The sequence below is a fragment of the Schistocerca piceifrons genome, chromosome 8 (genome assembly GCF_021461385.2).
Source record: "Schistocerca piceifrons isolate TAMUIC-IGC-003096 chromosome 8, iqSchPice1.1, whole genome shotgun sequence".
Classification (NCBI taxonomy): Eukaryota; Metazoa; Arthropoda; class Insecta; order Orthoptera; family Acrididae; genus Schistocerca; species Schistocerca piceifrons.
The window spans coordinates 34,298,723-34,323,706 of record NC_060145.1 but is presented as its reverse complement, the minus strand read 5'-3'; the positions used below and the strand labels follow the sequence as shown (position 1 = coordinate 34,323,706).

The window sequence follows — 24,984 nt, the reverse complement described above, 5'->3', positions numbered from 1 at the left end:
CTCTGAGCACTATGGGACTCAACTTCTGAGGTCATCAGTCCCCTAGAACTTAGAACTACTTACACCTAACTAACCTAAGGACATTACACACACCCATGTCCGAGGCAGGATTCGAACCTGCGACCGTAGCGGTCGCGCGGTTCCAGACTGTAGCGGCTAGAACCGCGAGGTCCCATAGTGCTCAGAGCCATTTGAACCATTTAAGAGTGGATTACCTAGCTGACTGTTCTGCACGGTTTGTAACTCCCAAGAAGATCACCTTCGATCTTGATGTTGTGAACCTTTGTGATCACGGTGCCGTGCCATTTTTCATTCGGTGTTCACGGTGCAAGTTAATGATTTGTTTTGAACATTTCTTAAATGTCTACGATGTCCATTTTGTGAAGTGTAATACATGCATCCCATTGAAGGTTGATCTCTGCACCTCCCGCCGTCCTGATGGACAAGTTGAGTCATCAGCAGCTAATATTTTTCCTGTCGTAATTGTTAATACAACGCTTTCAAATGAGACTTACTAAGGACTGAACTTGTGACCTCGCACTCGAGGGGTTCGTTTTAAGTTTTACTGAATATCCTCTCCATTGTCCAACGTTGACAATAAACAGCATCTTCTGCAAAACAGTCTCATTATGCTGTTGACGCGACCGGATAAATCCCTTGTGTATAGGAAGAACGTTAAGGTCCTATTACGCTTCTCTGGGGCACGGTCGGTGTTATTATAGCTCCTGTTGACTACTTGCTGTCCAGTATAACATACTGCTCGAAAATTCTACGGGTTATGTGAGGATCATCCATGTGATCGTATTTTGGTTATTAATCGACGACGTGTAAATAAATTCTGTCGGAGCAATAAGTAATCTTTCAGTGATGGAAAAGCCAGTTCCCACATCAATACGCAAGGTATTAAAGTTCACCTGCGAAACGCGAGTCACCCTGAGCACCTATCACCAGCCAGATAACGACCGACTTGTCGCAGATAAACCGGTAAGGAGCGCGCCTTTCGGCCAGCAGTTGCCGCTAAGTGGGCTCGGCGCTGTGACGACTCCTTATCTGCTGTTCCCGCTTCGCCGCCAGCTGAGCTCCGACAACATGAAGGTGAGTTATACGCAGTGCGCTTGGGTCTTGCGTCCGTCTCGGCGCCGTCGTCCACGCACGAACGCTACACAACTGCCAGGAAAGCAGGCGTTTCTCGCCGACGGAGACGTTCTCCGTCTCCCTCTATCGCCTGGCTCCGTCCCTCTGCTCCAGTTGCCTGCACTCACGTCTGACCACCAGTCACTGAAGCGAGCAGTTAGGACTCAAGATTGCCTGCCGCTTTTACGGCAGTTCGTGTCACGCCTGAGCACAGTGGTCGAGAATAGTAATTTGCCACTACCTCCCACGGTCAATGGATCCGTAATTTCTAAAGCGGTGGCCCTACAGGTGTAATGGAAGGTCGGATACAATCGGACACGTATGCTTCTTCGAAATTAAATTTTTTTTTCTGAAGATTGTACTTGCACAGTTTTAACACTAAAGACTACTATCCATGCGGCTTTTCGCGGATGATGCTGTAGTATACAGAGATGATGCAGCATTAGAAAATTGCAGCGAAATGCAGGAAGATCTGTAGCGGATAGGCACTTGGTGCAGGGAGTGGCAACTTACCCTTAACATAGACAAATGTAATGTATTGCGAATACATAGAAAGAAGGATCCTTTATTGTATGATTATATGATAGCTGAACAAACAGTGGTAGTAGTTCCTTCTGTAAAATATCTGGGAGTATGCGTACGAAACGATTTGAAGTGGAATGATGATATAAAATTAATTGTTGGTAAGGCGGGTGCCAGGTTGAGATTCATTGGGAGAGTCCTTAGAAAATGTAGTCCATCAACAAAGGAGGTGGCTTACAGAACACTCATTCGACCTATGTATATTTCAGTATTGCTCATCAGTGTGGGATCCGTACCAGGTCGGGTTGACGGAGGGGGTAGAGAAGATCCAAAGAAGAGCGGCACGTTTCGTCACAGGGTTATTTGGTAAGCGTGATGGCGTTACGGAGATGTTTAGCAAACTCAAGTGGCAGACTCTGCAAGACAGGCGCTCTGCATCGCGGTGTAGCTTGCTGTCCAGGTTTCGAGAGAGTGAGTTTTTGGATGAGGTATCGAATATATTGCTTCCCCCTACTTATACCTCCCGAGGAGATCACGAATGTAAAATTAGAGAGATTCCAGCGCGCACGGAGGTTCTCCGGCAGTCGTTCTTCCCGCGAACCATACGCGACTGGAACAGGAAAGGGAGGTAATGACAGGGGCACGTAAAGTGCCCTCCACCACACATCGTTGGGTGGCTTGCGGAGTATAAATGTAAATTTAGATGTAGACTATGATATACTACTTCATTCTAAAACTCAGTGTCAAGAGAATATGCAATCGCTTGTTATTGTGTACTTTTTCGAGCGTTTTCATTTCGGTCGTTAAAATTTTTGAAGGGTTGTATCGGACATGAAGTTTTAACGTGTAAAAAACATCATTTTTTTACGAAAAAGCTTTAAATGGACCGTAAATGATTATTAACATCAAACTAAAATAAGAACGGGATGGTTATAATCGAAGTACACCTACTCACGGAGATCCAATGTGGGCTGTAATTATCGTACGGGAGCGAAACTTAATAGATACGCTAATGCGTTAACGCTGAAAAAACATAGTTCCAGTTTTGCTCACCAGTTGCTTATCTGACGCAGTACACTGTTGGTATGACATCCAAGCTCTGATTTTACAAGCCGTGACGTGAGCGAACGGTATGGCTAACGAGAAGGAACACCGTGCGCTGTTACATGGTGAAACTTGTTTCATGTGAATGCCAGAAACTTACAGTGCTGCTTTGAGGGACTATCGCCTACTGAAAGGTCTAAGGAGAGGCGCGATGTCATTAAATAGTTTAAAAAAGATGAGAATGAAATTAGAAAACACGGGTGAGCTTGGTGTGGAACCTGGAAGATGAAGGCGTCCTATCCTGGTGGAAGTTATTGATGAGATGGCTGTTCCTGTAACTGACCATGCAGCACGTGACCCGGGTAGCGCTAGAACTCGTAGAATGTTACGAGAGCTGTCCATCCCGTGATCAACAGCACCGAAAGTTGCCCGGTCTGTTGTACGCTAGTACTCGGATCTTGGTCTATTTCACACTGGTACCTGTACACGATCCAGACGGTGCAGCAACTGAAACCATTTCATCAGTAGCAACCTCCTGAATTTGCTCATCGGTAACTGGCGCGGATCGAAGTTGATGACATCTAGCTGGGCAATATTCTATGGAGTGACGAAGCACGTTTTACACTACAGGTTTGCAATGAATACACAGAACTGCCGAATTTGTGGTTCTGTTAAACGGCCTGTTGTGGACTAAGAATTATTGCCCTCACCATATGTGAGTGCACTTTTACACTCGGTTCGTTCTTCTTTGAAGAGAGCACATCCACAGGGTCCGTCATGTGTACTGTGACGTCTCCACGTTGTCGAAACTCCCTTGTTCAGCATGTGATTCCTGTTCTGGAAAAGCATACCTGTGTGGGAACCACTCTTTTCATGTTATATGGGGCAACAATTAAGCTCGCTGGCGCAGTGAAAAAAAATGGTTCAAATGGCTCTGAGCACTATAGGACTTAACATCTGTGGTCATCAGTCCCCTAGAACTTAGAACTACTTAAACCTAACTAACCTAAGGACATCACACACATCCATGCCCGAGGCAGGATTCGAACCTGCGACCGTAGCAGTCGCGCGGTTCCGGACTGAGCGCCTAGAACCGCGAGACCACCACGGCCGGCGCGGCGCAGTGAAAGATCTGCATAGTGCAGCTTTCCTCGAACGTGTTATGTCAAGAGATTTTCCTGATGCGTGGCCTGCAAGGTCACGTAATCTGAATCCATGTGATTTCTGGTTCTGGAGATATCTAAAAGAACGCGTTTACCAGGGACACATTTGGTCTCTCTACCTGATCTGAATGCCGGTACACAGGAACACGTGGCTCATATTCCACCGAAACTGCTGCGAGCAACTGTTGATTATGTCGTTTCACGGATGCAGAGCCTCGTCGACGTCTCCAGTGCTCACACTGAACAAATTGTGTAAGTGGCAGTTAACAATAAAATCAACATTTTTTTTTTTTTGCTTTCTCACATGTTTGACTTCTTCCGTCCATGTCCCATTCCTAACACAATACATATGGAACCTTTTTCTATACGTCTTTCTTGTATTCACAGCGCCCGATTTGAGTCTTGCAGCCAAAACTGAAACTAAGTTTTTTTTTCCATCATAAATCAGTTTCGCATTAACACATTAGAATATCTACCAAGTTTCGCTGCCATGCGATGATCACAGCATACGCTGGACTCCCATGAGTAGCCGCACTTCCATTATAACTACCCGTTACTACCTATACGCTGCGGTGTGTACGGTCGTCTGGATAGAGCGGCTTCCACGTGTTGTATTAGGTTTAGGTGCTGTGAAGTGGACGGAGGAACTGTGACAGTGCAAACGAATTAGTGACGCACAAATACACCTTTTATTGCGCTGCGATATTTAACTTAAGTTGTGCAGCAACTCGCTGGAAGTGCTTGCGGAAAGATACAACTAGCAGTGGCCTGTCAAGTCATGTGTTCGGAATGTAATCTCAACAGGACTATGTCTGTCCTGAATGCTACACTATCAGTCACTGTAGTAAATACTTCTCCCTTTGTTAACGCTGTAGGCGACTCCACTTGTAGATTAAGTCTCGCAGGCCGATCTCCACTATAAACTGTAACTACAAACTGCAACACTCGAACCCCATACTAGAACTTTTATACACCAACGCCGAACATGAACTCAGTTGCTAATAACGACACTGGCGGCACGGTCGCAGGTTCGAATCCTGCCTCGGGCATGGGTGTGTGTGTTGTCCTTAGGTTAGTTAGGTTTAAGTAGTTCTAAGTTCTAGGGGACTTATGACCTCAGCAGTTGAGTCCCATAGTGCTCAGAGCCATTTAACACTGGCGGCGACGTGGAGTTAGCTGTTGGGCCGCACTTGTGGCTGGCGGCGAACTTCAAAGCTCCGCCCGTGGCGCCAATCGGCAGCTCCGTTTGCGAGGCACGAAGCTCTGAGGCGACAAAATGCATGGGACAGTGCTGTTCATGTATACAGGTGGCGGTAGTATTACGTACAGAAGGTAGAAAAGGACAGTGGATTGCCAGAGCTTTCGTTTGTACGCGGGTGATTCATGTGAAAAGGTTTCCGACGTGATTATGGCCGCGCGATGGGAATTAACAAACTTTGAACTTTGAATCGTTCGGGGATTCAGTATTGCTAGATCCACAGTGTCAAGAGTGTGCCACGAATATTAAATTTCAGATATTACCTCTCACTATCGACATCGCAGTGGCCTATGGCCTCCACTTAACTGCGAGAGCAGCGGCGTTTGCGTAGTTGTCAGTGCTAACAGATTAACAACACTGCGTAACATAACCGCAGAATTCAATGTCGGACTACGACGAACGTATGCGTTAAGACAGTGCTGTGAAATCTGGCGTTAGCAGCAGATGACTGACGCCTTTGCTAATAGTACGACATTACTGGCGGCGCCTATCCTGGACTTCTGACCATATCGATTGGAGCCTAGACGACTGGAAAACCGTGGCCTGGCCACATGTGAGTGGGTAAGAGGTGATGGTAAGGTTCGAGTGTGGCGCAGACCCCACGAAGCCATGAAGCCAAGTTGTCAACAAGGCACTGTGCAAGCTGGTACTAGTCCCATAATGATGTCAGCTGTGCTTACATGGAATCAACTGGTCCTCTGGTCCAAATGAACCGATTATTGACAGGTAATGTTTCCGTTCGGTTACATGGAGACCATTTGCACCCATTCATGGCCTTCATGTTACCTAACACCGACGAAATTTTGGTTAATGACAATGTGCCATATTACCTGACCACAGTTCCTCGCAATTGGTTTGAGGAACATTCTGGACACTTCGAGCGAATGACATGGCCGCCCAGATCGCCCGACATGAATCCCATCGAACGTAATCGAGAGGACATTTCGTGCAAAAAATCGTGCATCGGTTACGTTTTCGCAATTATGGATAGCTATAGAGGCAGCATGGCTAGTATTTCTGCAGAGGACTTGCAACGACTTGAGTCCATGGGAGGTCGAGTTGTTGGACTACGCTGGGCGAAAGGAGGTCCAATACGGTATTAGGAGGTATCCCGAGACTCTTGTCACCTCAGTGTAGATTTTCGTACTGCGTGTCGATGTAGGGAGAAAGTTGACTAAAGTTAGCAAACATTCGTAATAAAGTCATTAAGTTAAAGTTTTGAAAAGAACAGGCCTAAATCAGAATATTAGTTTAATCCATACTGAAACACTTATCACGTATAGTAAAGACTGTTCGGCTTTCTATAGATACAGTTCTTACGGGCCAAATCCTCACAAATATCTCAGTAAATCCAGGCTGCTTCGAAACTCTCGCGGAGTTGTTTCCTGTTCATCAGTGAATGTTTTCGGAATAAGCTCGGTAGTTTCTAAAGCACTTTTCATGGTCACTTCTGTTTTCCCGTAAAGTTCTTAAGTCTATCACCTGCTCTACTTCTTGGAACAGAATATTTCTTACTCGCTCCCCTGGATGTCATTTCAGAGAGTAGATTTTTTCGTGTTATTTTCATCTAATTTATGTTTTCATTTCCCCAAACTCGCCTGTTAAAAAGAAAACTTGAAAACTTCAACTTTTATGGTATCTGTGGTGTCCAGTCTGTGGCGGAAAAAGCGATACATTTAACTGTTTCGAACGTTTCAAAACAGGAGGCAACTGTCCTTGACAATTGTATCGCTGTCAGCCAGTCGTGCGTCTGCTTACTTGTTCTGTCCACACGAGATACGACATACTTGGTTATACACTTATTATCCCTCTTTTGTTGGTTGTATGCGTGGTTGGGTGGTGTGTCTTGCCGTTCGTTGCAAATTAGCTTAGCGGTTAAAGTAAGATGAGATGCTAAATCTAAAAAGCTCGAACTTGCCAATAATATTTGTGCGTCTGAAAAATCAAGAATTTCGACGTTGTCGGTAGATGATATAACGGAAAAGTTAAACATGAATACTGAACCGTCCGCCCCAGTAGCTGAGTGGTCAGCGTGACGGATTACCGTCCTCTGGGCCCGGGTTCGATTCCCGGCTGGGTCGGAGATTTTCTCCGCTCAGGGACTGGGTGTTGTGTTGTGTTCATCATCATTTCATCCCCATCCGGCGTGCAGGTCGCCGAATGTGGCGCCGAATGTAATAAGACCTGCGATATGGCGGCCGGACCTGCCCCGCGGGGGCCTCCCGGCCAATGACGCCAAACGCTCATTTCCATTTCCAATACTGAACCAAGTGCGACAATACAGTGAACGGTAAAAAGTCAAATGATAGTCCAGAACGTCGAGTTCTGGTTCCAGAAATCACATTTTGTGGTAAAAATGACTGTTTAATCGTTTCAAACAAAAAACTTCGTAAAAAATTTTGCGTCAAAAGAAATAAAAATGGCATGAACGTGGCACAACGCTGGCCTACCGTATGTGTGTCATCTTCAGGTGATTCAAAAATAGAATAGACAGTTTTTTTGCAGAAAAAATATTTATGAAGAATGGTCTGCTCATCTACCTGCTGCTCAAATAGTACTTTGTGCTAAAAAGAAGACTTTGGAATATGCTTGAACTAGGGCATTTCAGAAGTGAACAAGGGATAACATCCCATTTATTTCACGGTGCTTTAAAAGTCGCGAAAAGCAATCAACCTTTCAGAGTTTTTTAAACCGAAACTGACCTGCAAGAAGTTAACGGAGTTACCATGAGCCGCATTTAACATTCTCGAAATGAGTGTACTGACATTATTAACCACACTGCACAAGAAATGAAGAACATAGTGTATAAAGAGTTATTGAGACAATTTCAAAAACATCATTCTACATCTACATTCTAGATCTCCATTTATACTCCGCAAGCCACCCAACGGTGTGTGGCGGAGGGCACTTTAAGTGCCACTGTCATTACCTCCCTTTCCTGTACCAGTCGCGTATGGTTCGCGGGAACAACGATTGCCGGAAAGTCTCCGTGCGCGCTCGAATCTCTCTAATTTTACATTCGTGATCTCCTCGGGAGGTATAAGTAGGGGGAAGCAATATATTCGATACCTCATCCAGAAACGCACCCTCTCGAAACCTGGACAGCAAGCTACACCGCGATGCAGAGCGCCTCTCTTGCAGAGTCTGCCACTTGAGTTTGCTAAACATCTCCGTAACGCTATCACGCTTACCAAATAACCCTGCGACGAAACGCGCCGTTCTTCTTTGCATCTTCTCTATGTACCTCTGTCAACCCGACCTGGTAGGGACACCACATTGATGAGCAATACTAAAGTATAGCTCGAACGAGTGTTTTGTAAGCCACCTCCTTTGTTGATGGACTACATTTTCTAAGGACTCTCCTAATGAATCTCAACCTGGTACCCGCGTTACAAACAATTAATTTTATATGATCATTCCACTTCAAATCGTTCCGCAAGCATACTCCCAGATATTTTACTGCTACCAGTGTTTGTTCCGCTATCATATAATCATACAATAAAGTATCCTTCTTTCTATGTATTCGCAATACATTACATTTGTCTATGTTAAGGGTCAGTTGCCGCTCCCTGCACCAAGTGCCTATCCGCTGCAGATCTTCCTGCATTTCGCTGCAGTTTTCTAATGCTGCAACTTCTCTGTATACTACAGCATCATCCACGAAAAGCCGCATGGAACTTCCGACACAATCCACTAGGTTATTTATATAAATTGTGGAAAGCAATGGTCCCATAACACTCCCCTGTGGCACGCCAGAGGTTACTTTAACGTCTGTAGACGTCTCTCCATTGAGAACATCGTGCTGTGTTCTGTTTGCTAAAAACTCTTCAATCCAGCCACACAGCTAGTCTGATATTCCGTAGACCCCTACTTTGTTTATCAGGCGACAGTGCGTAACTGTATCGAACGCCTTCCGGAAGTCAAGGAAAATGGCATCTACCTGGGAGCCTCTATCTAATATTTTCTGGGTCTCATGAACAAATGAAGCGAGTTAAGTGTCACACGATCGCTGTTTCCGAAATCCATGTTGATTCCTACAGAGTAGACTCTGGGTTTCCAGAAATGACATGATACGCGAGCAAAAAACGTGTTCTAAAATTCTACAAGAGATCGATGTCAGAGATATAAGCCTATAGTTTTGCGCATCTGCTCGACGACTCTTCTTGAAAGCTGGAACTACCTGTGCTCATTTCTAATCATTTGGAACCTTCCGTTCCTCTAGAGACTTGCGGTACACGGCTGTTAGAAGGGGGGCAAGTTCTTACGCGTCCTATTTTGCGTATTATTGATGAGGGCTCAATAGTTAGCCAATTATCATGGTTAATAATTTATTTACGAAGCGAACTGCCTGGCATGAGCCTTCAAATTTTTCATTGATATAAACAAACACAGTCCGAACAGACCGTGAAGGCCCAACGGTACCGACCGCCCGCCACGTCATCCTCAGACCTCCGGCATCTTCGGAAGCGGATACGGAGGGGTATGTGGTCAGCACACCGCTCTCCCGACCGTCGTCAGTTTTCGTGACCGGAGCCGCTACTTCTCAGTCAAGTAGCTCCTCAGTTTTCCTCACAAGGGCTGAGTGCACCCTGCTTGCCAACAGCAAATTTCGATCACTAGCTTTCTCCTCCGAATTCGAAAACATTTTGTTGATGCCGACCTACACAGGAAGAAACGATCATCATAATAAAATAAGGGAAATCAGAGCTCGCAACGAAAGATACAGGCGTTCCATTTTTCCGCGCGCTCTTCAAGAGTGGAATAATAGAGAACTACTGTCAAGGTGGTTCGATGAACACTCTGTCAGGTACTTATGTGTGATTTGCAGAGTATTCCTGTAGATGTAGATGTGGCCAAGCTCGACGGCGCTTAACTTCGGCGATACGACACTGTTACCACTACGGCAAGGTCATTGGCTTTCATTGACATAGTTGAGCTAAATAGTGTTTCTGCTGGAAATATTTGTAACACATTGCTAAATTATTTGAAATCCGTGGATTTTCTAACCAGTTCCAGAAAGAGAATCTTATTTCAGCTCCAACAGAGTCAGCAACGGTGGTGATGGTGAGAAAAGAAGTTTCCACGTTAATGCTTCAGCATGTCTCACAGATTTTAGTTTTTCATTATAGTAACCATAGACCTCAATTGTCTGATAGTGATGTAATAGAAATGGACCTTTCCTCACAAATGAATAACTTCAGGTCTTTCTCACACAATCTATATTCAGTGTACCACTAGTCATTGGAGAACGGTCGAGAGTTAAAGCAGCATGTGGAGCTACTTGAAATTGAAATTCTGAAAATAAGCAGAATATTGTGCACAGGATTGGTAGCATCGAGCTTCAAAAATGTCAGCAGTGTGGATAAGCTTTAAAGCTTTCGTTGTTCAGCTGCAAAAGATGATCAAAGCATGGAATCAACTAACAGATGTTTGTACGAAGGTTTAATGAAGGGCATCATTAAAGTTGAGTTCATTCTCAACTTAGCTCTAATGAGTGATGCTCTTCAAGAATTATTTGTAATAAGACTTTAACTACAGCCACATGAAATCAGACTCCATTCTGTCCAACGGAAGCTCAGAAATCAGCTTTTGGTGTACGGAGAAAGGGAACTGAGCGGTAGTCCTCATTCATGTGAAGCTCTCACAGCAGTAGATGAGCTGAACTTCAGAGGAATTACTCTTTCCCTGCAGACTTTATGTTTGCCTGAAACATCGGATGAAGAATTGTCTTCCACATACAGAGGATATTGCTATCTGTGAACCTGCAAACCTGTAGGACCCGTCTACTTGGCCTGAAAATCCTGCAACAGTGTGTGAAAACAAGTCTAAAAATCTGTTGTCGTCGTACTGGTCTTCCAGAGAGAGAGAGAGAGAGAGATACTTAGAGGATTTCGGAATTATTTGATAAGAAGAAAATACCAGCATCCTTCCTTTCTCTTCTCTATGCAATGAAATATCTTCCCACGGCATGAATATGAGCGTGGGTTTTCGCAAATGAATCTCAGTATCACACATACAGGAGCTTCATTCCATTCTTCTGCCATCAGTGTTCTAATATCCGTTAAATTGTTTGGTCCTCCACTGTGGTTTTTTTTAACTTACGGGTTATGTACGCTGTTGGTTTCCGAAAGGCAGACATCTTGCTACTGATACCAAGGGTAATGTTAGAAGGGCTAAAGACTAAAGCAGCCATGAACTGATGTACAGGGTGACTGTTATTGAACTACGAGGGTTGTAACTTAAATAGTGGCAATTATTTATTCACAACCGATACAAAAGAGTTACATGCTTGCACCTGTTACTGTCCTTCAAAGTAGTCACCAGCGTTGTGTAGAACCCGTTGCCAGCGATGTGGAAGGCGTAGTATACCATTAGCAGAGCCTGTTCTGTTGATGGTGCGAATGGAGCGGTCTACTGCCTGTCGAATCTGTGGAACAGTTCTGAAGCGAATGCCACGAAGTGGTTGCTTCATCTTCGGAATCAAATCAAAGTCAGAAGGACTTAAGTCCGGGGAGTATGGTGGATGGTACAGTACTTCCCAGTCCCGTCGACGTAACAGAGCAGCCACAGCTTGCGCTGTATGCTCCCGCGTATTGTCGTGCAAAATGATGGGTGGGTACGGCAGAAAAGTGTCGCCGCTTCTTTCGCAAAGCTGGTCGCAGGTGATGCTCCAAAAACGAACAGTGATACTGTGCACTAACGGTTTGCCGTGGAGAAACGTAATGCGTTAGGGTAATACCATCACAGTCGTACACGAGATTCACCATAACGTTCACCATACTAGGGCTCTGACGCACTTTCGACTTTCGCGGCGACCCATAATGCTTTGCGAAAGAAGCGGCAATTCTCAACAACCGTGTTGCTCACGATTACTCCTCTGCCCTGTCCCCCTCGCCCAGGCTGAATCCCGCTTGAACATCGTCACAACAACAATTGTTTCATCTGCAAAGAGAAAAAGTTTTAAGTTATCTGTCATGTTTATTTATTTATTTATTTATGCATTTATTTTACCTGGCAAGATTAGGGCCTTCAGGCCCTCTCTTACACCTAACCAGGCATACTCAGATTCAACAAATTTCAGTGTCTACAGAAAATTAGGACATATAACATGTTATACAGTATTAATGTTAAAGAAAAAAAATAGAGATTATAAAAGTAGTACAATGATAATTATAACAATCAAAAAATAATTATAACAATCAAGAATAATAAAAATAATAATAATAATAATAATAGTAATAATGACTATGTATATGAAAGTAAACATATTTTTCTTTTATGAGTGTCAGTCCTATTGCTAGTTGGGAATTTTCTCGTTATATTCTTGCAGCTTGTGAGTTATTCTCATCAAGCAGAGACATAAGACGATGGAATGGGGTGAAAGAGATATAGAAGAGGTAGATAGGTTAGAGGAAGAGAAATAGAATGGTAAAATTCGAAGCTATGATGGAGAGGAGAAAGAAAAAGATGAGGTGGGGCACAACAATGGTGGCTATACCGTCCCTAATATGTAAGTCTTAAGTTCCCTCTTGAATGTTGAGTGGTTTTGGATAAGACGCAGATCACAGGGGAGCGCGTTCCATAGTCGTATGGCTGAGATGGAGAATGACACGGAGAAAGATTTTGTGTTATGTAAAGGTACAGCCAAGATGCTAGATGTATCCGATCTGGTATTGCGGTTGTGGAATGATGATAGGTGTTTAATGTGAGAAGATAAGTATTGGGGGCTCCAGTGGCTAAGAAATCGATGAAGTAAGCACATCGTGTGGAGATCGCGTGCCTTATGTGGGCGTATCCAACCTAGCTGGGAGTATGAAGGACTGATATGATCATACAACCGTATGTTGCATACGTATCTAACACAAGCATTCATCACTAGCTCGAGGCATCTCGAATTTTCATTAATTGTGCCATGTTGAACTACATCACAGTAGTAAAGATTAGGCAAGACTAGTGTTTGGACTAATTTTTGTTTAACATGGGTTGGAAATATTTTTCTAAATTTTTGAATTGCATGTAGGGAGGAGAGCGATTTCCGGCAAGCTGTGACTGTTTGTTCTTCCCAGTTTAGGTGTTCATCCAAGATTATTCCAAGGTCTTTTACTGTTTTTTGGTATGGTAGTTGGGTACCATTGAGGAGTATTTGAGGGACTGTTTCGCGAAAGTACCGACTGATTAACTTTGGATGAGATATAAGTATGACCTGGGATTTCTTGGGGTTTAGTTTCAGACCTAGGTTCTGTGCCCATCGAGAAACAGAGCAAAGATCTGCGTTCATACTCGCTACTGCGTCAGCAATGTTCTTGGGGCTTGCACTTATGTACAGTTGGATGTCGTCGGCATATAGATGGTAGTTGCAGGAGTGAATCACTGAAGAAATATCATTAATGTACAGTGAGAAGAGTAATGGAGCAAGGACGGAGCCTTGGGGAACTCCAGAGCGCACGTTTTTCCATGATGACTTTTCCGACCCACAAATGACTTGGTGACTTCTGTTTTTGAGGTAGCTGTCGAACCAGTGTATTGCGCTGTTTGAGAAATTCAGCTGCTTCATTTTAATTAGTAATATATCAAAGTCAACTGTATCAAAAGCCTTGCTAAAGTCAAGCAGTGTTAGGATGGTAGCTTCACGTCTGTCCATGGCATGTTTAATGTCATCAGTTACTTTGATTAATGCAGTTGCTGTACTATGGTGCTTTCGAAAGCCTGACTGATATTTGTCGTGGATGTTATGAGTTTTGAGGTAATCCGTCAGCTGTTCATGGACGATGTGTTCTAGGGCTTTAGATATTGCAGGAAGTATGCTGATCGGCCTGTAGTCACCTGGCGACTTAGGGTTTGTCAGTCTTGGGTATAGGTTTAGTGGCAGATCATTGATATTTATATTATTCTAAACAACGGATCCCGAACAGAATTCTGTGGCATTCCCCCTCACTTTGGCACTGACATTGAGAGACGACCTGTTTCCAACTTTCGAGATATGAGACGAAACATTGTGTTTTCCTAATCCCATAATATTTCACCTTATGCAGAAGATTGCATCATACACTGGACACTCCTCTTCCTGAAGTTTGTGTAATGAACAGCGCCACCGCTCTCCTAGACAGGGTGTATCGCAGTTAACTGCGTAAACGCATACAGTTGATACAGATCTCAGTAAACATAGACCCTACGACACATACGTTAAGAGCTTGTTCACCTTGGTCGCTGTAAAACAAATCTCTTCTACTGTAAGCTCATTGCTTTCCACGTTTTGGGAGCAAGTGGTATGGACCACATCAAGAAAAAAAAACGTCCAGTAAACATAGAATCTAACACATATACTTTCATAGCTAAGAGCTCTTGTCCATCTTCGCTACTTTGAAACACACCCACTGAATACTCATAGCTCTTAAACTATGCATTCTAGAGCATATGTTTACTGGGCGCGTTTCTTTCTTTTTTCGGTCCATACTACCCTTCGAAAAAATGGAAAACAAAGAGCTCGCAGCAGAAGAGATTTGTTTCACAGTATTGAAGATCAAGAAGAGCTCACAGCTCTTAAGCTATGCATTTTAGAGCCCATGTTTACTGCGACTTCTTTGCGTCTAGTGTCGCCTACTTTCAACTGTATGCGTTTACGCCATTAATCGTGATATACTCTGTACATTGTTTTCTTAATTACTTTTCGAAAGTAGCAAATAAACTGGGCGGTTATTGTCTACGTTATCTCATTCATCCTCATATACTACACAAAACACCCTTTACATCTAGGTGCCCAAAATATTTCAGTATGACCTGTACGCACTTGCATTCGGGTTCTACCAATCGAAAACCAGAAATATTGTCCACATAGACGCATTAACGTACATTTTCCTAAATGTAGGTCAAGTCGGCAACACAGAAAGCAGGTCTGTGTTACAAAGTCGGCTTTCCTGTTTCACATTCCCTCGCGATATCAATTGATTGTACTCGTAAGTACTGATACCGTTGCTTACGTCATGTATTCAGCCGTCTTACATCTGGACGCGCTCTTAACAACATTGCTTCACTCCATTTCCATTTTGATGGTGGCTTTTTATTATTATTTGTTATTATTAGGTTTTGAAATTAGTATTTAATTTTATATTATTCTGGCTTTTAGAATGTTTGAACTCAAATGCAAGTCTGAATCAAGTTAAAATTATCTTTGGCTAAATCTGTCATAAATTAGAGCAAGAAAATTACGTACTTGAAAAATTATGTAAAAATATTTTTAAATATTGAAATTTGAATGCAGTTTGCCAGATATTTACCACCATAATAATTAATGATTGATATTTTGTAGCTAGGCTCCTCTATCGTGATTGTCTGTTGGCGAGTATAATTTTGGGATGTGATTTACGCCTAAAAGTTGTCGGTCTTCGTTTTGTATAAGTGAAATTTTAGATTTAGGTTCTATTCTCAAAGCAAACCAAACGTATTACACTGATTGGTGCCGTTAATATGCGATCGTTCACTAACAGTCATCCCTACACAAAGTAAGCCACATTTAATTAGCAAATTCACGAAGAAAAAAAAAGCTGAGGAAAAAAGATATGATTAGTTGTAATAACAAACACAGTGAAATGAAATAGTTATTGTTAGGCAACATGAGCACAAATAACAAAATCTCTGCATAACATAGACCAAGCAATATATTGTATGACCGTGCTAGACAATGGGCGAAAAGAAAGAGCAAGAACAAAATGTTGCGAATCCTTATTCGCTTAAATAACATAGATAATCCAATTATAGAGATATTAATTTCATTGCAATCGCAGTGTCTATTGTCAGCGATTAAACCGTCCCCTACAATTCTCCACGACATTAATTTCGCTGTATGGTTGTTTACGGAAGTGAAGCCAAGCTTTACATCGTTTTTTTCAGTACGTAATGCGAGTTTAGTCATTTCTACTGGAGCTAAGGACATCACTGACTATTTTTACCTAGACGAATTGGTGTGTGCCGTTGAAATTCGTCGCGAGGACTAGTGCGGAATACAAAACTGCTTATGTCACTCTGTTGCCATTACCCTACTATCGGACTAAAATCTCAGTAGTTTTATCACTTCACTTGAACAGCACGACCCACAGTAGCTTGCTGTTTATGTTTACTGTGGTGTCACCGCCAGACACCACACTTGCTAAGTGGTAGCCTTTAAATCGGCCGCGGTCCGTTAGTATACGCCGGACCCGCGTGTCGCCACTATCAGTGATTGCAGACCGAGCGCCGCCACACGGCAGGTCTAGAGAGACTTCCTAGCACTCGCCCCAGTTGTACAACCGACTTTGCTAGCGATGGTTCACTGACAAATTACGCTCTCATTTGCAGAGACGATAGATTAACATAGCCTTCAGCTACGTCATTTGCTACGACCTAGCAAGGCGCCATTATCAGTTATTATTGATACTAAATCATGTACCGTCAAGACCGACGTTCTTCATTAACGGATTAAAGTTAAGTATTCCACCAGCTACGTCCGTTTTCCTAAATTCTAATTTCTTTGTCCTGTTCCAGACCTCACGCCAGCCTGCGTGGCTAAAACGCGTGCCTTCCGGCCTCCTTCTAGTAACACGGTGTTGACTCTCCTGCCAACCAAAACATTTACAAACTACGTTAGGCATAAACAGAAAAATTATTTTACGCTACAAATCATTGCATTTGTACAAACTTAAATTCTGCTGATAAAAAAACTTTTCATCTGTATCGCTTCTGCTTTACTTTCTTCACTTAGAATTGCATAGCAAAAGGAATGGAATAATTGCACCCATGAAAAATGTTACTACGATTACATCAAAACAAGTTTCTTGTTTATTTTTCTCTTCATAATATTAATGAATTGACTTTACTTAAAAGATTATTCCTGAATTTCTACTATTATCGTAAAAATTTGTTGTTCAGCAAAAGGTTTACTTAAGATCTATTTATGGACATGAAGAAAATAAATTTATCTTAAGACTACTATGTACACTGTGAAATGTCTTACATACTAACATATTTACAAATTTTGATAATATTTACATACGTAAATCAACTCTAGGAAATGTTTACTCAACAATATATTTCTTTATATCCTGTTCTAGCCACTGCAAGTAGTGGACTACTATATAGTGACATGGATGGTTCTATAGTATCCCATTCGAACATGCGACGGATTTCATGTGATACAGCTTCTCTGTTGGCCCACAGGACAGAATAGGTAGAGTGGCAAAATGTTTCGTGAGGCTTCACTTACATTGTATACACATATCCTTTAATTATGCCGGGCGTTTCATCAAAAACAGATATATATTTGTTTAAAAGTTTAATCAGTTCGTTTTTCTGTACAGTACTTAAATAAACTGATTCATAGACTTTTCTTTGTATTTCTTGTCTGCAAGACTGTACATCAAATTGCTGTTGACTGGACTGTGTTTCATCTGGCAGCATAGGAAATTGATTGTCACGTAAAATTACCTCTGGTTTTATGTATTTGATTCGGACTCCTTGACATAACTTGCTGTCTACCAGCTTGCTTTTAATGAGTGGTAGGGCTATCTCCTTGTCATTCACTTTTAATACACACGTGCCACAAGAAAGGTCAATTACTGCATCTCTTTCTTGTAAGAAATCTACTCCCCATATGCAGCTTACTGATAAACCTTCACAAACCAGGAATGTACCCTCTATAGCTCTAATTACCTGCCACAGCTAATACATGAGTCTGCATATGTACTCCCTTTGACTTATTTCCAAGCACACTAATGATCATACAATTGTGTACCGGCAACGTATGTGGTGTCTGAAGTTCACAAATCTTGTTACAGAATTCTAAACCATACAATTTGTAGCCACGCCCGTGTCAACAGTAACTGTGGTTGGTATCCCACCTACTACTGCGCGAAATGCAGCTTGGATTGTTTACTTTACTGTTAGTTTACACAAATGGTTTTCTTCGCAAAGTTCATCGCTCAGATTGTATCTTATTAAATGCACGCTCTCACGACATTTGCCCTCTGTTTCCTCCACGACCGCCATATGAGGGCTGTATGAGGTCGCACTTACTTTAACGCCTCTGAAGTGCTGGACGTAGCGTTTCCCACCACTTCTATAATTCTTACTGGTGGCTGTTGCCTCCAGTTTTGTCCAGAACTATTGTGTTCAGCGGCACTGTTCGGTGGTACAGAAGCCCCAACTGATTGTGTATTGGTTCCTGTATTAGGATGCCAATTACTGTTTGACTGCTATGGTGGTAGTTGCCAGCGGTTTGGATGATTATTGTTATTACTATTGTAATTGCCGTACCCTGGATGACACCTGTTGTCTTGCTTACGCCTCTTATTAATAGGCGGAGAATTTCTTCCATCCCTTTGTCCTAGGTTAATTACCATTGTAAGATTGAGGCAAACTAATCCCATTTTTGTCACCATTACCGTTTTTGTTGAGATATTGGTAGTGTTTATTACTGTTGTTGTTTGATACTTGAGCATTACTGTCCTCGTTCAATATCGCTTCTTCATGCAACACGTCAATCGAATCAAGCGTTGACATGAACAGTTCTACGTCTAAATCTGGTACATGAAGTAGTTTTTCTTTTATTGAGACTGGTAATTTTGATTTTAAAACCCATATGACTTCTTGTTTGGACACTATTTCATCCCAATATTTCGTCTTATTTGTATACTTCTCAAAATATTTACGCAGTGTTCCTGCTTTACTACACACCCCACGCCTTAAGCGTTCTTGAGTTTTTGCTGACCAATACTTATTTAGGAAAGCTTTCTCGAATTCCTCATAAGTAGGGCAATAATCTATTACTTCACTTTCCCATAAGGCTCCATCACCTTGAATATGGGTAGTGACAAACCGAATTTTTGGTTTGTCACTCCACGATTTTAGTAGTATACCACGGAAACTTTTGATAAGAAATGACAGGGTGTGGTATTTTGCGATCCGGTGTAAAACTTTGGAATAGTCTGTATTCTAGAAAACTCTCTTCCACAAGTACGTTAGAAAGAGAACTGGCCACCCCTTGTTCACAAGCTACGGGGACGGGTTGCTGGCTAGGGATTTCTGCCGAACAGCTGTTTGATGGTGCCGCGCGAGATGTCACAGTCTGCTTCTCTGGCAACTTATTGACACGTAAACCACACTCGCCTTCTGCGTTTTTTATCGCTGGAAGCTCCTTTTTTAACGTGTCTACTTCTTGTGTGTCTGTTTCCATTCAGAAACCTGTTCGGTGTTTTCACCTAACATGTTTGCTCCAGACAAAGCTTCGTTTGTTGCTTTCTTTACGGTACTGCACTCCGTGAAAGATGGGCTGCATTCCCAAAGAAACCTTTCAGCAACTGATTGAACGTACGGCTGCGAGAGTGGAAGCTGTCATCAAGGCTAGAAGTGGGCCATCACCATACTAAATTGCAGGATTATGGATGGAGGGCGCCACGAACTTTTAAGTCATTTTTAGCCAGGGGTCCGGATTCTTTTGATCACATGGTGTACCTCAGCTCAGTACAAAGGGGAAACATAGTTACAAATAAATTAATTCCTTCAAAGAAGTCCTGAATTCAGTCACAAACCAGGACTGATACTCGGTAATCTGGTATTCCGACAGAGCAAACTGTGCACAAGGGCTCCCTAAGGCCATGGAACACTGCATATCAACCCGGGCGTCTTTCCCTGGCAGCGGCTCTAATGGACGAACGGAGTGAGCTAATTTTCACACTTCGCGAAACGAAAATACGTATTACCCTATGACTACAGTGCTAATGACTCCCAATAGAAACTTGTGGATCATACAAATGACTGGTTGTAATAGTTCGTAGGGAAATTTAATATAAGGATCAAATAGGCTCGGTCCTAATAAAGCAGGTGGCAGGATACTGGGAAACCAAAATCAGTTCGCTTTTCGAAAGCACTTGTGCGATCCATTCTAGAATATTGCTCCAGTTTGTTAGATCCACATGGAATAAGACTAACGGTTAAAATTTAAAGCGTACAGAGAGCAGCAGCATAAATGATCACAAGTGAAAGCTGATAAACAAATCAAATTCTAGCATTTCGTAAACTGTTTTGCGTCAAAAGACGTTACTTTCCCTTCGTTAAGGCCTATCCTGAATGTGTGTTTCAAACATACCGCTTTAAATTTGTCCATGCTTTTGTTGCGAAAGAAGTTAATTCATTCTCCAAATTGGGATCACGCTTGTGGTGCGCATTCCTCGTGAGCAAGAACCAACATGACGTGATTACGTTTATGATTTCAATAAATTCCGTACATTGTATTGATTTTGGAGTTTCTACTTGTCCTTATTACAGCTATTTTAGTGTTAAAATTATCATACGACTTATTATTCAGCAACTGTTGATTGCATAACGATATACACTCCTGGAAATTGAAATAAGAACACCGTGAATTCATTGTCCCAGGAAGAGGAAACTTTATTGACACATTCCTGGGGTCAGATACATCACATGATCACACTGACAGAACCACAGGCACATAGACACAGGCAACAGAGCATGCACAATGTCGGCACTAGTACAGTGTATATCCACCTTTCGCAGCAATGCAGGCTGCTATTCTCCCATGGAGACGATCGTAGAGATGCTGGATGTAGTCCTGTGGAACGGCTTGCCATGCCATTTCCACCTGGCGCCTCAGTTGGACCAGCGTTCGTGCTGGACGTGCAGACCGCGTGAGACGACGCTTCATCCAGTCCCAAACATGCTCAATGGGGGACTGATCCGGAGATCTTGCTGGCCAGGGTAGTTGACTTACACCTCCTAGAGCACGTTGGGTGGCACGGGATACATGCGGACGTGCATTGTCCTGTTGGAACAGCAAGTTCCCTTGCCGGTCTAGGAATGGTAGAACTATGGGTTCGATGACGGTTTGGATGTACCGTGCACTATTCAGTGTCCCCTCGACGATCACCAGTGGTGTACGGCCAGTGTAGGAGATCGCTCCCCACACCATGATGCCGGGTGTTGGCCCTGTGTGCCTCGGTCGTATGCAGTCCTGATTGTGGCGCTCACCTGCACGGCGCCAAACACGCATACGACCATCATTGGCACCAAGGCAGAAGCGACTCTCATCGCTGAAGACGACACGTCTCCATTCGTCCCTCCATTCACGCCTGTCGCGACACCACTGGAGGCGGGCTGCACGATGTTGGGGCGTGAGCGGAAGACGGCCTAACGGTGTGCGGGACCGTAGCCCAGCTTCATGGAGACGGTTGCGAATGGTCCTCGCCGATACCCCAGGAGCAACAGTGTCCCTAATTTGCTGGGAAGTGGCGGTGCGGTCCCCTACGGCACTGCGTAGGATCCTACGGTCTTGGCGTGCATCCGTGCGTCGCTGCGGTCCGGTCCCAGGTCGACGGGCACGTGCACCTTCCGCCGACCACTGGCGACAACATCGATGTACTGTGGAGACCTCACGCCCCACGTGTTGAGCAATTCGGCGGTACGTCCACCCGGCCTCCCGCATGCCCACTATACGCCCTCGCTCAAAGTCCGGCAACTGCACATACGGTTCACGTCCACGCTGTCGCGGCATGCTACCAGTGTTAAAGACTGCGATGGAGCTCCGTATGCCACGGCAAACTGGCTGACACTGACGACGGCGGTGCACAAATGCTGCGTAGCTAGCGCCATTCGACGGCCAACACCGCGGTTCCTGGTGTGTCCGCTGTGCCGTGCGTGTGATCATTGCTTGTACAGCCCTCTCGCAGTGTCCGGAGCAAGTATGGTGGGTCTGACACACCGGTGTCAATGTGTTCTTTTTTCCATTTCCAGGAGTGTATTTAACGTGACTTCAAATCTACTTTCGCGTGTGCAGTTTTCCAATCAGAACCTTCTTCAGTATGTAAACATGGCTGATCAAATGACTGTAGCTACTGAAAATCAAACCAATAACGTCATCGAAGATGAAAGTATGGCAATTCTAGATGTAAACAGAGGATCACGTAAACGTAAACTAGGAATTTCAAAACAAGCTACGTTAAAGAGGAATCGTTGCTCTGATCTGTAAGATAGCCAACTCCCATGGAAACAACAATATCGCCATAGACTTGAACGTCTTTGTTATGCTTGGACATTCCCGGTTTTTACATAAACTTGCCGTTATCCCGAGAAAATTACTCGGGAGACATAACTATCACGGTTTCCAATTGGGAAACAAAATACATCCAATAAAGTTCCACATTTAATTAAATACTTGCGAAAAACATATTTCGTAGAAGCAGAACGTTATTTAAATACACATTTTCGCAGTATATACCTCGTTTTATGCCTAAAGAAAGAGAAAGAGAAGTGTTGAAAAGAAAAGCAGCTATTGTCTACCGCCCCCCCCCCCCCCCAATCTAACTTCGCGACCTTCCAGTTTATGGTCCTCGAAACAAGTAAACCGGAGAGGAGCATCACTAAAGCTATTTCTCCTACAGGGACTGCAGCCATACGGAAGTTAATTTTATGAAGAATGTGAGTGTTGCTGGGTGTATTGGCAGTGCTTAAAGAATATTCTTTGGCGTGTATGCACACTTCTATAACAGTTTGAGCTCCAACGAAAGAGCGGCGCATTGTTGCTAGATTTTACGCACTCATTGAAAAACTTCAGTCTACCGTTTTTGCAACAGCTGACAACAATTCTGACTTAGAAGTCGGAGGATGATGAACTGCGCGGACAAAGTTACTACTGCGAAGTTGCCTAGCGGTATTTTGCTGAGTAGCACCTCTCTTACAAACAATACATACGAGCAAATCAAAGCAATTGCGTATTCATCTGATGTCAGTAGTACTGTAGGTAATTGGGCTATGCATGGCTCTATTTAAAAAGATTAACTTGACAATGTAGTAGTGTCGAGCCCCACGCATCTGCTTTCATGCCGAGCAGCTAACACGCTGCAAATTATAACCACAATCTGTTATCCCTCAGTCAAATAGTCTATGCATTGCCTAGAATTGCTTATTAATAAAATATACAGGAATAAAAAATAAATGAATGATTTAATAAAAAGCGTTCTATCCTAACGCCTGGAATTGATGTAGACAACAGGGAATTGTGTTGAATAATGTTTATTCAAATAAGCAAGACTCAAATAACCGGAAAATGGTCCTACGTTACCCATATGTAATGCAAACAGCAATAATGTTATTAAATACAGTAAAGTTGTGTTAAGACAATTTTGATACTTATAGCAGAATCTCCAATTTAAATAGTCATCAAACACTCGTGGAAACTAAAACCATTTCGTTATCACAACACACGAAATATTCGCCAGATTAAAAAAGTTCAGAGTTCAACATGGTGATTTACAAATTAATGCACGCGAGACAACGTGTAGCAATTCATTGCCTGTCTGTTCTCAGTTCTGTAATTCAGTCGCAAAAAGTTAAGGGTTCCGAATTGGATCACACTCGGACCTCGCAAGAACTAGGCCTATCCAGAAGTTAATTGTAATAGTGGCGATTCACCACCTAGAATCTATCACTTACACGATCAAATGCCGCACGATTCCACATGCAGGGCTGCTGCTTCAAGAACTCGACATGAAATGCCTTCTCGCCTCTTTGAGGGCACTGCTTGGAAAGTGTCTGTCTCCACTTGACATCAGCAGTGTTCCACCGCTGTCTGCTTCTCCATTGGCTGAAGGCTGTCTCCACAAAAAATCCATCGATCTTATGTTTTACAGACATGATTTGTCTCAATTTGACCACTTTCTGCACGAAATCAATATATTACCACAATATTTAAATAAAGATATGTTATAAACTTTCCGTCACACTCGGATCATTTACCATAAACATAAATCTATCACTGCAGAACTGCTAAAGAACTTCAGATCGAAGTCTTTACAGGAACTTACACAAATAATCACAGCCATCTGACAAACAGAAAAACGTCCTGACGACTGGAAATGTGCACTTCTCCATCTGCTGCACAAGAAAGGAGTAGAGTGAATTTGAACAACTACAGAGGAATCTCCCTCCTACAAGTCATCTACAGAATTTTTTCAGCTTGCTTACTCCAGAGAACACAAGAACAGATAGAACATAAAATTCGAAACACCAGAAAGGCTGCCGACCCAGCCGTTCACCCATGGAACAAATAATCAATCAGAAAATAATTCTAAAATACAAGGCTATCAGGAACATTCAAATCACCTTCAGTTTCATAGACTTCAAGAAAGCATATGATGGCCATTGTTCAGCGTCTTAGAAGAACGGGGACATGATCCAAAAGCGCTAAGACTAATCAGACAGACATTGGCTGGTACACCATAGAAAATTATATTCATTGGTGAAACATCTGACCCCTTCATGATCAAAACCTGAAGTAAGCCGAGGCAATGGATTATTCCCACTATTTTTCAATCTAGAGCTGGACAAAGTAATGAGGGAAAGGGAAAAAGAACTGAAAATACAAGGACACTGGAAACCAACACGACTAGGACGATCCCGAAACAAGTCAAAAATCTCAAACCAAGCTTTCGCTAGCTGTCTGGGCATACTCTCGGATAAAGAAACAACAGCAATCAAACAAACAGAAATACTGAAAGAATATGCAGAAAAAGTAGACGTGCAAATCTATTTCCGGAAGTCTGAATTATTTTGCTCAAAGTTACACAAACGTAAATTACAGTCAAATAGGGCGAGATAAACAGAGTAACATTTTTAAATAGCTAGGTGAAATCCTCGAACCTACAGGAGGAGAAAAGATCTCACAGAAATCAAGTCTACTGCCAAAATAATGAAGAGAGCTTACAGCAAAACATAAGACACATACAATAAGACATGCGTGTCCTTGCAAAGTCCAGACATTACAACACAGTAATCGAGACTCAAATCCTATACGCAAGTGAGACACTAACAGGCCAAACAACA

General features: G+C 43.0%; 1 protein-coding gene across 1 annotated transcript in view; it reads left to right on the top strand.

The window, feature by feature from the left end:
* The first annotated feature begins 1,089 nt into the window (after nucleotides 1-1,089).
* LOC124711542 (UDP-glucosyltransferase 2-like) overlaps nucleotides 1,090-24,984 on the top strand; it is a 125,403-nt gene continuing 101,508 nt past the window's right edge. Inside the window, exon 1 of the mRNA XM_047241677.1 lies at nucleotides 1,090-1,095. Coding sequence (XP_047097633.1) covers nucleotides 1,090-1,095 — 6 coding nt within the window. The remainder of the gene's footprint in view (nucleotides 1,096-24,984) is intronic.